Source organism: Crinia signifera, chromosome 7 (genome assembly GCF_055691185.1).
Source record: "Crinia signifera chromosome 7, ASM5569118v1, whole genome shotgun sequence".
Taxonomy (NCBI): Eukaryota; Metazoa; Chordata; class Amphibia; order Anura; family Myobatrachidae; genus Crinia; species Crinia signifera.
In genome coordinates, this window is record NC_139223.1 from 182,432,043 (window position 1) to 182,447,813 (window position 15,771).

The 15,771-nt window shown below is 44.6% G+C and overlaps 1 protein-coding gene across 1 annotated transcript in view; it reads left to right on the forward strand.

The window, feature by feature from the left end:
• LOC146021315 (transient receptor potential cation channel subfamily M member 8-like) overlaps window positions 1–15,771 on the forward strand; it is a gene marked incomplete at its 5' end in the record, with an annotated part of 560,542 nt that overhangs the window by 73,456 nt on the left and 471,315 nt on the right. Inside the window, 3 exons of the mRNA XM_083155109.1 lie at window positions 7,386–7,558; window positions 9,408–9,582; window positions 10,857–10,924. Coding sequence (XP_083011235.1) covers window positions 7,386–7,558; window positions 9,408–9,582; window positions 10,857–10,924 — 416 coding nt within the window. The remainder of the gene's footprint in view (window positions 1–7,385; window positions 7,559–9,407; window positions 9,583–10,856; window positions 10,925–15,771) is intronic.

A 15,771-nucleotide genomic window follows, 5' to 3' on the forward strand; every position in this document is an offset into this window, starting at 1 on the left:
CATCGCCTTCTCTGCCGTAACTATTAATTCTTCTCCTCCAGGAAAGTCTTTTGTCAAGCCAGCTCTCCGTAAGAAGCTCCTCCAATGGGCTCATGCTTCAAGGTTCGCCGGGCATCCAGGTGTTCAGAAAACCTGTAAGTTCTTGTCCAGGTCTTATTGGTGGCCGTCCCTTAAAAAAGACGTACAGGAATTTGTTGCTTCCTGCTCTAAATGTGCTCAACACAAATCATCTCGCCAGTCTCCTGCCGGACAACTCATTCCATTGTCTGTCCCTCACTCTCCATGGACCCATCTGTCCATGGATTTCATCACTGATCTACCAGAATCCTCCAAATACAACACGATTTGGGTTATCGTTGATCGCTTCACAAAGATGGCTCATTTTGTCCCACTTATCGGACTTCCTTCAGCCTCTAAACTGGCTCAACTGTTCATTCGAGAGATATTCAAGCTGCACGGCCTTCCCCAAGAAATTATTTCAGACCGAGGCGTTCAGTTCGTGGCCAGATTCTGGCGCAGTCTTTGTGCTACCCTTCAAGTGAAATTGAAATTTAGTACTGCCTATCATCCACAAACCAATGGTCAAACTGAAAGGGTCAATCAAGATCTAGAGACTTTCCTTCGGTTATACGTTTCATCATCTCAAGATGACTGGATAGAATTACTGCCCTGGGCAGAATTCTGCCATAACAATCAGTTTCACACCTCTTCGTCCTCCACGCCATTCTATGCTAACTACGGTTTCCATCCAAGAGTTCCTGAATTTCAACCTCTGGCTACCACATCTGTTCCAGCGGTGAATTTGACACTCCAGCATTTCTCAAAGATCTGGAAGACCATCCGGTCCTCTTTACTAAAGGCGTCCAGCAATTATAAAAAATTTGCTGATAGAAAACGAAGAGCTGTTCCATCTTTAAAACCAGGTGATCGTGTGTGGTTGTCTACCCGCAATCTAAGACTCAGAGTGCCTTCAATGAAGTTTGCTCCACGATTCATCGGTCCATTTCCAGTAGAACAAGTTATCAACCCTGCAGCTTACAGATTGAAACTTCCTCCATTCTTGAAAATTCCAAACACATTTCATATTTCTTTGTTAAAACCATTAGTTCTCAATCGTTTTCTCTCAAAACTCCCCAAAACACCCAAGGTTCAGACGCAACGAGGAGTTGAGTACGAGGTATCAAAAATTCTTGATTCACGACTCCGGTACAATCGCCTTCAGTATCTCATCGATTGGAAGGGATATGGTCCTGAAGAGCGTTCCTGGACTGATGCTTCTGAGGTTCACGCTCCAAGATTGATACGTGAGTTTCATCGCAAATTTCCTCGAAAACCTCATAGGTGTCCTGGGGCCACCCGTAAAGGGGGGGGGGTGCTGTCAGGATCCGGAGTCTAAAGAACACTAAATGCCTGTCCAGACTTGCTCTGAGGTATACACCTTAATAGACTTCAGTGCAGTGATCTGGCTTTCTCTCACATGACATTCAGAAACCAAAACCTGTCTGCCTGATTCTGACATCATTCAGCTGGGTCCAATCAGCCCCGCCCTGATTCCTATAAGTATGCTGGGGAAATGGTCTAGAGTTGTCAGTGCAATGGTGTCTACAGCCTAAGTAGCATCTAAGGATCTACTCCTGTGTTATTCAGCCTCCAGACCAGTGCTATTGTCATCTCCAGCACAGCCTGACTCCTGGCAGTTCTGCTGCATTCTCTCCTGCTGATTCCAGTCAGTTCTGCTCCTGCAGTTACCACAGTGTCTATCTGGTTCACCATCGGTTTGCCATCGGCTCACCAACGTTGTCATCGACCACTGCGCTTCCCATCCACCTACAGCTCTACTACCCGGTACCATCTTCTATTACCAGACACCCTTCAGAGAGTCATCATCGATTACAGCCACCATCGGTGACCTAACATCGAACAGCTATCATCATCGGTGTACTTTCTTTCAGTGACTGTGTTATTGGTACTATCCCGAGCTACATACTTACCTGCAGTGCTCCGTTGTTGTCTCCGACACACCATCGATGTTCAACATCGGTTTCTGCAAAGTGAACCTCCAGAATCCAGATCACTGTGATATTGTGTTATTGAACATTTCTAGTTACTGTATTGCTGGCTCCAGTCCAGTCCTCATCATCTCAGTGATGTTTTGCTTATTTCCAGTCTTCTGAAGTACTTACCTGTCTATATGTGCAAAACTCATTAAACAACCAAGTTTTCATTTTACCTCAGCCTCAGTGTCAAGTCAGTCCTCAAGTGTGACAATCATCAGCATAAAGGTGGTAATGGAAACCATAGGAGCTGATGAGGGTGCCCAGAGAGGTGGTGTAGAGGGAGAAGAGGAGAGGGCCAAGGACTGACCCTTGGGGAACACCGACTGGCTGCGGGGTAGTAGGAGAGGAGGAGGTCGAAGTGGAGACGGAGAAGGAGTGATTGGAGAGGTATGAGGTGAACCAGGAGAAGACCGTGCCAGTGATGCCAAAGGAGCGGAGGGTGTTGAGCAGGAGAGGGTGGTCAACAGTGTCGAAGGCAGCCGACAGATCAAACTGTATAAGGATAGAGAAGAGGCCTTTGGATTTAGCCGATAGTAGATCGTTAGTGACTTTGGTCAGGGCAGTTTCAGTGGAATGTAGAGGGCGGAACCCAGATTGGAGGGGGTCTAAAATGGAGTTAGCAGTAAGGTGGTTTAGGAGACGATTATAGGTCAGACGTTCTAGGAGCTTGGAGGCAAAAGGGAGGAGGGAGATGGGCCTGTAGTTGGATGGAGAGTTGGGGTCCAGATTTGTTTTTTTGAGAATCGGGGAGACAAGAGCGTAATGGAAGGAGGAAGGGAAGATCCCAGACGATAGGGAAAGATTAAAGAGGTGAGCCAGGTGAGAGCAGACTGACGGACTGAGCTGACGGATAATATTGGAGGGGATAGGATCGAGCGGGCAGGTGGAGGGAGAAGCGGATTGAAGAATAGAGTGGACTTCAGTGGCAGTGGTGGGGTAAAATGAGGACAGAGGTTGGAAGGAGGGGAGTGGAGATGTAGGAGGGGAGGAGGGAGAGGTCATGGCAGCAGTTATGGCAGTCCTGAGAGAGGAGATTTTGGTTGAAAAGTAGGTAGCAAAATCAGCGGCTAGGATGGAGGACGGAAGAGCTGAAGGAGGGGGGGAGAGCAAGGAGTTGAAGGTGGCGAAGAGCCTGCGGGGATTGGATGATTGGGAAAGGATGAGGGACTTAAAGTAGGATTCCTTGGCCAGAGCAAGGGCAGAGCTGAAGGAGGAAAGAATGAATTTGAAATGGAGATAATCTGCGAGGGAGCGTGATTTCTTCCAGAAGCGCTCAGCAGTGCGAGAGCACTTTTTAAGGAATCGGGTGATAGGCGAGTGCCACGGTTGGGGGTTGGAGCATCGAAGGGGGATAGAGGAGGGAGGGCAGGCAGAGTCGAATGCCGAAGATAGGGTGTCATTATAGAGGGAGGCGGCGAGGTTCGGGCAGGACATGATGGCGATTGGGGCGAGAAGAGGACACAGCGTGTTTGAGAAGGCAGCAAGATCAAGTGTGTTGACGTTTTGCCGTGAAACAATGCGCTTGGGAGGGGGGTGAGAGAGGAGGAAGCAGTGAGGGAGAAGGAGATGAGGTGATGGTCAGAAAGAGGAAAAGCCGAGATAGTGTAGTCAGTAAGGGAACAAGAGCGAGAGAAGACGAGATCGAGGGAGTGTCCTTGGATGTGGGTGGGAGAGGTAGTCCACTGAGATAGGCCAAGGGAGGAGCAGAGAGAGAGGAGTTTGGAGGTGCCAGGATCAGTGGGGTTATCCAAGGGGATGTTAAAGTCACCAAGAATGACAGATGGCAGGTCAGAGGAGAGGAAGTGTGGAAGCCAGGCGGCGAAGTTGTCAAGAAATTGGGAGATAGGGCCAGGGGGGCAGTAGATTGCAGCAACACGGAGGTGGTAGGGGTATTATAGACGGATAGAGTGAGACTCAAAGGAGGAAAAAAGGAGAGAGGGTTCAGGGTGAATGACACTGTTGGTGTATGAGGCTGAGAGGAGAAAACCCACGCCGCCACCTTGGCGACCGTCAGGCCTGGGAGTGTGAGAGAAAGAGAGGCCACCGTGGGAGAGAGCAGCTGGAGAGACAGAATCAGATGTGGAGAGCCAGGTCTCGGTGATAGCAAGGAGTTGGAATGCGCTAGAGATGAATAGGTCATGGATGGCAGGGAGTTTGTTGCAGATGGATCTGGCATTCCATAGTGCACAGGAAAAAGGGGGGGAGGGTTGTGTATTTATGTGGATAAGGTTTTTGGGATTGCAGAAGCGAGGGGGGGTCGTTGGGAGGGTGGGGGTGCGGTGGCGAATGGTCAGGATAGGTATGGGATGGGAGAGGGGAGGAGCGGTTGGAGAAAGTGAAGTTGAGAGATTGACAGCCATGAGGACCAGAGGTGAGAGGGTAGGTTAGTGAAAGCAGACAGAGAGGGATTTGGGAGGACAGACAGCGTCTGTAGTAGATTTGCGAGGATGTGGTAGAAACAGAGTAAGAGAGCTTGGAGTACGAGAGAAGAGAGAAGGTAACAGGCAAGGAACAAGTGGGTAAAATCAGGTTGATTGAGTAATCCAATTAAGTATGAAACAACAACAAGTGAGAGGATGAGGGGAACAGAGAAGGTCAGAAGTGAGGCAAATGTTAGCAGGCGTGAAGAGGGAAACAGAGTGCAATAAATGTATGGCAAAGATAAGAGAAAGTAAAAGTGAATGAGTAAAATTAAATACAATGTTGGAAAAATATAGATAAAATGAATTAAATGTCAAAATTGAGCAACAGGTTACAAAAGGATAGAAATAAGATGAATATGTTACAAGAAAGTAGAATATGAAAATTTAGACTGTTTTCAAACTCACCTTTTTCAGTATTCTAACTCACCTGCTTCAGTTTCCAACTCACAGGTCAGTTAAGTAATCAAGCTTCACTTTAGTCAGCAAGCTTCCCTCTCAATGAGCAAGCTCCAAATGAGTTTAGTCCCTCCTTATATAGTATGTCAGGCCCCTGTTACACTCAGCTCCTCCCCCTAATCTCCCTTGAGACCTAGAGTTAGCTCCTCCTCCTAGTATCTGTTCACACCTAGTAACAATACACTATACAGATACAGGCACAACCAAAATCACACTCAGATTTCTCCTTCAAAATTACAGTCTCTATATAGAAAGACAGATAAAGAATTCAAGACAGACAGAACTCAAGATAACTCACCTGCTTCAGTTTCCAACTCACAGGTCACTTAAGTAATCAAGCTTCACTTTAGTCAGCAAGCTTCCCTCTCAATAAGCAAGCTCCAAATGAGTTTAGTCCCTCCTTATATAGTATGTCAGGCCCCTGTTACACTCAGCTCCTCCCCCTAATCTCCCTTGACACCTAGAGTTAGCTCCTCCTCCTAGTATCTGTTCACACCTAGTAACAATACACTATACAGATACAGGCACAACCAAAATCACACTCAGATTTCTCCTTCAAAATTACAGTCTCTATATAGAAAGACAGATAAAGAATTCAAGACAGACAGAACTCAAGATAACTCACCTGCTTCAGTTTCCAACTCACAGGTCACTTAAGTAATCAAGCTTCACTTTAGTCAGCAAGCTTCCCTCTCAATAAGCAAGCTCCAAATGAGTTTAGTCCCTCCTTATATAGTATGTCAGGCCCCTGTTACACTCAGCTCCTCCCCCTAATCTCCCTTGACACCTAGAGTTAGCTCCTCCTCCTAGTATCTGTTCACACCTAGTAACAATACACTATACAGATACAGGCACAACCAAAATCACACTCAGATTTCTCCTTCAAAATTACAGTCTCTATATAGAAAGATAGATAAAGAATTCAAGACAGACAGAATGCAAGATAACTCACCTGCTTCAGTTTCCAACTCACAGGTCACTTAAGTAATCAAGCTTCACTTTAGTCAGCAAGCTTCCCTCTCAATGAGCAAGTATGTAGTCGAGCTGGATATACCAGATAATCTATCTATACAATGTATAATCTAATGTCCATGTGTATGTCTTTCTTTATCTAAAATTGTTTTTTTTTTCTTTTTTTTTCTCTCTTGTAAGGTGTGTGTATCGTTCGGAAAAATGTATAACAGCAACATTCAAAGTCAAAATAGATGCACGATGTAAATGTCTGTAATGTTTAAATGTAAATGTGTAAAATAAAAATTCAAATGTAAAAAAAAAAAAAAGAAGGATGGTACCCTGAGGCCCTGTATTGACTATCAGGGCTTAAATTACATTACGATTAAGAACCGTTACCCATTGCCTTTGATCACAGAATTATTTGACAAAATTAAAGGAGCCGTTGTTTTTACCAAGCTGGACCTGCGAGGGGCCTATAACTTGATCCGTATTAGACCCGGAGATGAGTGGAAATCGGCCTTCAACACTAGGGCCGGACATTATGAGTATTTAGTAATGCTGTTTAGGCTGTGTAATGCTCCTGCCGTCTTCCAGCAATTTGTCAATGACATCTTTCGAGACATGCTTTACCATTCCATCGTTGTCTATCTGGTTGACATCCTCATTTTTTTCTCCCGACTTAGCCACTCATCATCAAATGGTGAAGGAGGTAGTGAACTGACTTCGTAAGAACAATCTCTTTTGCAAACTGGAGAAATGCGTCTTTGAAGTTACTTTTCTTGGTCACATCTTATCTCAGACAGGCCTAGAGATGGATCCAGCCAAGGTCACAGCTATTCAAGAGTGGACAACCCCAATGACCCTTAAAGGGATACAGAGGTTCCTGGGTTTCTCAAATTACTAATTCCGGTTCATTCGCAACTTCTTTTCTCACTGCTTTCTCAAACCAAATACAACCAAAAATACAAATACAGATCCTGATCTGGAAGGAAATACAGGTATCCAATGAGGCTGGTTGTTATGACGTGTGACGTCAGCCGCTCATCATTTCTGCCACCCAGCGGGTCCCGGCGTCCCCCGACGCCAGAACCTGTTGCTGGTTAACAAGCACAGCATTTCCGCCTGGGAGCCATCTCCAGGTGACAGCTCTGCTGCAGGTACCGCCCCTCGTACTAAAGCGTTTGGCCGTCCCAGAGGCTAGAAGCTGCTTGGTGCTCAGCGCCTTACACTGGTGCACATCTCTGCTTCCTATATTACATTACTCTGTTCATTATTCTGCCCAGTACTTCTTATACCATATTATTCTGCAAGTATAGCCACATCTCACAGTTGACAAAGTATGAAAAGAAGTTTGAGAACAGGATTTGGAATGCATTGTTTGCATGATATGTAAGAGTTCATGCATGCTTGATGCTGTGTAAATATACTGACTGCTCAGGAGGTGGGTGGCGGTTATTTCTATTCATCGTCAGTGATGTATTTCTCACACCCACAGGAGCCTGGATCTTCACAGGGGGCACTCACTATCGCCTGATGAATCACATCAGAAAGACAGAGAGAGCTAATTCTATTAGCATAAGATCATTGACAAGGGTGAAAGACTTCGGTTTTACAGCTTGGGGAATGGTATCTAATCGTGAGACCCTGATCCGGACATCCACCGCTGAGGTCTGATCACTGACATCTGTTATGGAATATTATACAAATGCATACTTTACTAAAATTGTGTGCATACAGAATATATTTATATATAGATATATATTAGGGCGGAGTGAAAAAATTGAAATTGAGAAATTCAAAATCGGCTAGTGTGGGAAAGTTGTGACTTGACCTGAATAAGAAACGTGCAAAAGCTTTTTGATCTGAGTCAACATCTTCTGTTCTGGCAAGAGGCCTGAAGTTTCACTTTTTAGGTGAAAATCACGAAACCTATGAAGATGCTCCGATCTAGTTAAAATTATGTCAGGATGTCCTAGAGTGGTTCATTAATATACTTTAGCTTAGTAAAAGAGAGTACGAGCTTGTCCTAGTGCAAAGTGACTGACTTTGGCGGGAGAAAAAATCCCTAATAATTGACCCATTTTCATGGTCACAATTGTGAATATTGTGTGTTTTCTCCTGAATATGTTTAAAATAGAAGAAGCACAAATACTCTAAATGGAATTTCAGTGACACTGTGTGATATATAACACTGCATTATGGCCCTTAATCAGACCTGATCGCAGTACAAATTTGTTCTCAAAATGGGCACTGTTACTTGTAATACTTATTGTAACAGTTACTGTTTTTCAATAACAGACTGTAACAGTTATTTCTTATTTATGTACACAGGATTGTCTATCTTTGTATATGCACTGCAAAGAGAGCAACATAAATCCAATTTCATGTATTTCAGTGGCACTGTTGGAAATATAACACTGCATAATGGCCCTTAATCAGACCTGACCACAGTACAAATTTGTTCTCAAAATGGGCAAAAAAATGCTGGACTGCTGGTAAAAGAAGAGAGCAAATGACAGTTGACCATTTGCTTTGAAATGCTGAAAAACTGCCATTCAGATATTACCAGGTGTTTGTTCCAACCGGCCCAATCTGACAATCGATCTGTAGATGTATGGCACCTTTAGATTTGTGTGAGTTATTTTGTTTCTGTGAAATGTAAATACCGGCTGCATTTTTTTACACTGCAATTTAGATTTCAGTTTCAACACACCCCACCCAATTTAACTTTCTCAGCACGTTACATCTGCCCCACCTGCAACATTGCCCATTTTGAGAACATATTTGTACTGCGATCAGGTCTGATTAAGGGCTATTATGCAGTGTTATATTTCACACAGTGTCACTGAAATTCCATTTAGAGTATTTGTGCTTCTTCTATTATAAACACGTTCAGGAGAAAACACACAATATTCACAATTGTGACCATGAATATGGGTCAATTATTAGGGATTTTTTTCTCCCGCCAAAGTCAGTCACTTTGCACTAGGACAAGCTCGTACTCTTTTACTATGCTAAATTATATTAATGAACCACTCTAGGACATCCTGACATAATTTTAACTAGATCGGAGCATCTTCATAGTTTTTGTCATTTTCACCAAAAAAGTAAAACTTTAGGCCTCTTGCCAGAACAGAAGATGTTGACTCAGATCAAAAGGCTTTTGCATGTTTCTTATTCAGGTCAAGTCACAACTTTCCCACACTAGCCGATTTTGAATTTCTCAAATTCTTTTTTTCATTTGTTTTTTCACTCCGCCCTAATATATATATATATATATATATATATATATATATATATATATATATATATATATATATATATATATATATATATATATATATGAGAGATAGAAGATTTTGAATCATATATTAGAGCCAAAATAGCCTAAATGATGCATGTTATATAAATAGAAAACAAACTCTAGAAAAGTTAGAGACATAATTATTCCAGTAAACGGAATAAAGATGATCTCCCCTCATCAGTTCTCTAGATAACCTCTTATTTTATACTACAGGCAGACTATGTGGCTGATTACTCCATGAATGACCAGGAGGGAGACCCTCTGTACTGCCTGGATAACGACCACACACACATGATCCTGGTGGATAATGGATGCCATGGGCAGAAAATGACTGAGGCCGAACTCCGAGCTTCGCTGGAGAAACACATCTCTGAACTTAATGTTCCTGGTATGGGAGTTATAGTAACCAGCCAGTGACACATCTTGTCAGTGCGGAACTGGGGCATACAGGTCCCACTGTAAAGAATCAGTGACAGTTGCCCGTGTAATAGTAAATGTCATCTCTTCTGGACCAAGGCCAGTCTGCAGATCAGGGAAGACCAACCCAGTCAGTGTAGGATTATCTCTTAGAGAGTGGTGTTACACCAACATTATAAGCCGCTATGGCTAAAAAAGGGAAATACTGTACAATGAGCGCAGATCTGCAAATCAAATCCAAATCTGCTGCTGTTTAATAAAGAGATACTCAACCCTTGTACTAGAAAGAATATTATATACAGAACAAAACAGCTCTTTTTTGGATTTGATCCAAATATTTTTTTTATTAGCAATAGAATTAACACAATTTAAATCATCACTGGCCAGGATTTAAAACAATTAATAAACATCACAGAAAGTATATAATTCAATATACAGCAATAATCTAAAAAGCTCATCAGACAAAAAAGCAGCTGCATAGTATCAAATGCAGTTAGTAAAGCTTTTTTTATGAGACTTATCATGCCAGAAATGCACTATAGTTGTTTGTAGAAGCAGATTTTACTTTAAGGCTTCTCAATCCTCAGGTGTAATTAGTAATGTTCTTTTGCTCCACACTTTTATTATATGCCAGTTAGTCAATCAAGCTGTTAGTAATATTGCAAGAGTTCTAGCTTTCAGAATGTATCAATATACTTATTCTGTGACTGGTCTATGTGTCCAGAGTTCGCAGGGCTGAGCAGGGTATATACTGTATGAGCTGTTTTATTCACCATCGGCCGGGGGACACTCTGCACAGGGCAGGATTTCACTCTGGGTGGAGCGTATTTACTTGCAGTCATCTGCAAATTTTCAAATGAGCGATCAGATCTAAATCAGGCTACACCTGTAAGAAATAAAATCATAAAACTCTTTTTAATATATAACATCTTTACAATGAGGGTGGTGGCCACCCTGGTAGCCTTTGTAAATGCACAAAATTCAGCATCCAACTCAACCTGCCATCGATAAGTAAAAACCCTCCCAGAAAGGTGGTATTCTGTCTCATTTGGGTGATACAGCTTTTATATGCATGACAATAAAGATGAGTGCACCCAAACACCTTAACCCCAACAGTGGCTGCTGATCTGCCATTCTTTCCTGACCAAAAACTTACTCTAATGCTACATAACGTCCTAGTTTAGGATTCACTTAAGTTCTATGTCCTTACAAATCTGACACTTTTTCTCCATTGATTATCTGCAGATTCTAATTATGGTGAAACAATCCCTATTGTATGTTTTGCTCATGGAGGCGGGAAGGAGACATTGAAGGTACGGATAATACAGATAAGTCAATAAAACATATATTGAAAGTGTTTTTTTATCTTTGCTTCTAAAAGCACTTGTATCTGGCACATTAGAGATGGCTGCCTTTAAGGTTGGGCTATTGAGCAATAATTTTGTTATAAAGGATATCTGCTTTTGTGCTAAAAATCTGTTTAAGTGCTGGGAGGCTGGTGAGCAGTGTGCACTCCCCCACCATACAGTATCCGCCTCATACCAGTTCCTGTATTTCCTGATATATATTTAGCACAGGGTTTAGTATGATTTACCAATGGACGTTTGACCGAAGGTCATTATACTGACACCCACTGACTGACAGTCAACATACCGACATGGTCAATATACCAAAATGTTCAACCAGGGGCGGATCCAGGAAAAAATGACAGGGGGGCAACAAGATAGGGGAGGGGGGGTGTTAGTGGTACCAGTGTGCATGCTCAGAGAGAAAGGAGGAGAGCAGATAGAGGGTGGGAATGGGATTAAAAATAGGCCCTGGCATTGAAAGTACGCAGGCCTACCTTGGCGTCAATAGTGAAGTATGTAGTTGTGGCCCCACCCCCGAAAAAGGGGGTGTGGCCACTCAAAAGGGGACGTGATCTTGAGAGTAGTGTACCACACCATATACCACTTCTACACATTATGCAACAAAATAGTAGACCCTATTATACCAGCCACTTACACATGAAGCAACACAGATTGAGCCAATACTGTATATTCACAACATGCTCCATAAATAGGGACATTGGGGGACATTTACCAAAATGGATTCGTAGAAAAAAGGTGTATTCGTAGGGAGAAATACACCTTTTTTTTACGAATTTGTATTTTCGGGATTTACAATCCCAAAAATACAACAATTCGTAGTCCTAAAGATGGAACATTCGTATTTGTATTTACAAATACGAATGTCCTACACCATCGATAGGATACGACAGAAATCACCATTAAAAAGAATGGTGATTCCTGATTTACTAAGCAGCCGTACTGACAATACGGCTGCTAAGTGGTGTGAAACACCCACGCAAATACGACAGGAAAATAGAACACCATTTTCCTGTTCTATTTGCGTTTCAGCCTGCACGGATCAGTCAGATCCGTGCAGGCTTCAGTGTAAAAAAATATAAAAATTAAATAAATAAATAAAAAAATGCCGACACAGGACCGGAGGACATCAGGACCAGGGCTACCTACGGAAAGAAGATAGGTAAGTATTAGTATGTGTGTAATGTATGTATTAAAGTTTTATTTTAAATGTGTGTCAGTGTGTTTTGTGCACTATTTTTTTAACTGTGGAACTACAAGTGCCAGCGGGCCCTTTAATGCCCAGCAGGCAGGCTGTGGTGCAGCATAGCAGGCACAGGGTCACCCAGTATTGGTGCAGCATAGCGGGCACAGGGTCACCCCGTATTGGTGCAGCACAGCAGGCACAGGGTCACCCAGTATTGGTGCAGCATAGCGGGCACAGGAGCTGAGAACGGATGGATTGCTGGATCAGTGCTGTTAGTTCCTTTGTTCCCTGCTGCTGCAGGTGGGTGGCTTATAGCTAAACGTTACCTTTCCCCCGCAGAGATGTCCGGCTCCATTAGAGGCTGCACAATGCAATGCCCCAGCAGGTGCCCCATTATAATGGTGTGACTATACAGCAATGTTTCATATGATCGCCTACATGGTGTACAGGCAGCATTGCTACGGTCTGCTCATCATGAGAACGGTCCCCACAGAGGAAACTAGTTATTTTGTCAATGCATGCATAGGTCATGTTGCTCTAGCACATACATGTGCAGTATATCGTGCGGGTCCAGAGTATAGGGGTGCAGGGTGTGGGGGGCGAAGGGTGTGGGGATTGAGGGGTGTGGAGGTGCAGGGGGTGAGGAGTGAGGGGTGTAAGGGGCACAGTGTGTGGGGAGTTAGGGGTGTGGGGGGCGCAGGGTGTGGGGAGTGAGGGGTGTGGAGGTGCAGGGGGTGGGGAGTGAGGGGTGTGGAGGTGCAGGGGGTGGGGAGTGAGGGGTGTAAGGGGCACAGTGTGTGGGGAGTTAGGGGTGTGGAGGTTGTGGGGGCGCAGGGTGAGGGGTTCAGGCTGTGGGGTGATCAAGGGACCGCGCACAGTAGTAGAATTTTTGCTACAATATCTTCCGAGTGTCTTCACAGCCGGACAGAGAGCAGAGAGCTGCCCGGCTGTATTGTCAGGACACTGCAGCAGCCCTAGGTCCTGACTCCCGGCAGGACCATCTGAACAACATTATGGACCCCCAGGCAAAGCAGTGCAGTGGGCCCCTCAGTGGCGCCATTGTGGGAGATGAGACCAGGTGCCAAAATATAACTTGGGCCCCCTCCTCCACGCCAACCCAAGTTCACAATATGCAACACAACAGTGAGTGACAGGGAGAGGCAGAGGGTGACAGGGAAACACAGTGGGTGACAGGAAGAGGGTGACAGGTGACAGTATATATATATATATATATATATATTTATTTATAGTTTCTTATATAGCGCAGCATATTCCGTTGTGCTTTACAATTGGAAGCAACATACAAAAACAAATGCAGAGGGGGCGCTTCATAATGCCATATCATATTCAGCATCTAAAACATGGGATACACATTAGTGTGGGCACAATCTTACTCACATTGCACAACATGTAGTACCCCAAACAGCAGTAATCGAGGTTACAAAGTGAAATTATTGATTAAACTTGCAATGCAATATTTTTACTAATCACATCACATCAAATAGAGTCACAGCATTTCCCTAGAATGCCTGATGCTGCATGGCTGGATAGATGCACTTAAATGCCACATCCTACTCCTGAACCGCACATGCTGCACACAGAGGGCCTTATTCTGGTCGGTGCGGTCGGATCCGTATATGCGTCCAGGACCAAGCGTCCTGAGCCCCGCCTTCCGTACGAATCGCTCACTCCGTCCGAATGCGGTAAGACGCTGACCGCACAGAGAACGAGTGTATTTCTCATGAATACGCCTCCTCCATCTCTGGGAACCTCCCCCATCATTCGATGGTCACAGACCATCGAATGCAGGACCGAGTGGTCAGGCAGCTCCCGCAACCTCAGACCACTCAGGCATTTCTCCGTGCAAAAGCAGGGATCTGGGCGGGCAGCTGACATCCGGCGATGTCATATGTCCGCCCCCTACACGTGCGTCACGGCCGCTTTACCATACGTACGCCCAGCGTTTTCATGGGAACGCCCATGAAACGTGGGGTGTACACATATGGTAATGAGCCCAAACAGCCCTTCACGCCCCTCTCCTCCCCCTGTTCGTAGTGTACACAATTCATGCGGAATTTGGACATGCGTCCCGTTTGCACATGCGCAGATATGCCTCTGCACATGCGCAAACACAAAACATCGGCGGACCGACCGCACGCGGACATAACCGCACCAACCAGAATATCCTCCAGAGGGAATGGGAGCAGCATGGCGGGAATCAGTGGACTAAAGATGCCACCACAGGCCAAGCCGCAACAGGGGAGAGCTGCATCACAGGTAGAAAGCATGGAATCCACAAAAATGGCGTTCCTAAAATGAATGCCACCTTCTAGGAGACAGATGCTAGAGGTCCTACTGGACCTTTAGTGTGTGTCAGGGGAAGACAGCGCATACAGCAATACTGTACATGACAGTGCACTAGTGCGCTTTGCATAACTCCATTGCAACAAGCATGTAACTCTATGGAAATGAGCAAGAAACTGCAATTAGCAACTAGTCAGAATCCCCTGGCAACGAGAGCACCTAACCCCTGGCAAAGAGCGCAAGCCCCCTGGCAACAAGCACGAAAAACCTTTTTGGAAGGCGGCACAAAGTTTCTAGTTACACCACTGGGGGGTCATGCTTTCAGTAATATATAGTTTATATTTAAACCAGTTTAATGCTGTCTGCCCTCTGCCATTTATCTCATGGCTGGCCCATTCCCCTCTGTGCTGACTGGCTGCCCCTGCACCTTGGGTGTGAAATAGGCGTGGGGCATTCCTACCAGACCCCCCACGCACGCACACACACAACGTTCCTGATGAATGGTTGGTGTGCCATACGTTGCTCATCACCCTTATGCCGCTACATCACCATGTTACCATCCTGCGCTTACTTAAGGGGAAGAGGGTAGCCCACTGCGTCCCTGCCTGACCATTTCTAATACCCCCCAGACAAAATCATACTCAGAGACAGCATGTGGGACAGTTTGTTTAAAGTAAGTAAAATAAATACTAACAAACAATTTAAGCTGCCAATTAAATTTATCTAAATAACACAAAAAGGATCTTTACCCTGTCAGTGATGAAGCACATAATGGGGCAGATGTATTAAGCCTGGGGAAGAGATAAACTGGAGATAAAGTGGAGAAAAAGTGGAAGGAGATAACGCACCAGCCAATCAGCTTCCAACTGTCATATTTCAAACACAGCTGATTGGCTGGTGCATTATCTCCTTCCACTTTTTCTCCACTTTATCTCCAGTTTATCTCTTCGCCAGGCTTAATACATCTGCCCCAATGTGCACTGAGGTGTCCTCTTTCAGGGAGATAACCGCAGAGCTGTCTTTTTCTAAAAGATTCGATCAGCCTTATCGCAAAGAGTTATCGCAAATACAGGCTGGGCATGCCAGTGCAGTTCCGCCGTTCAAGCTAAGCTGTGCTAGACTGCCTGCCAGTGACAACCATGGCCTCATGGGATTTGTAGTTTTATCATTAACTGCTCAAAGTTTGAGCAGAAAAATATAAACTACAATACCCATGATGCCACTGTTCCTGCTGCTTCTCTAGCCAGCCGGGCTTGGTGTCTCTGACACGGGAGGTGACTCAGGCTGAATTCCGGTGTCGCCC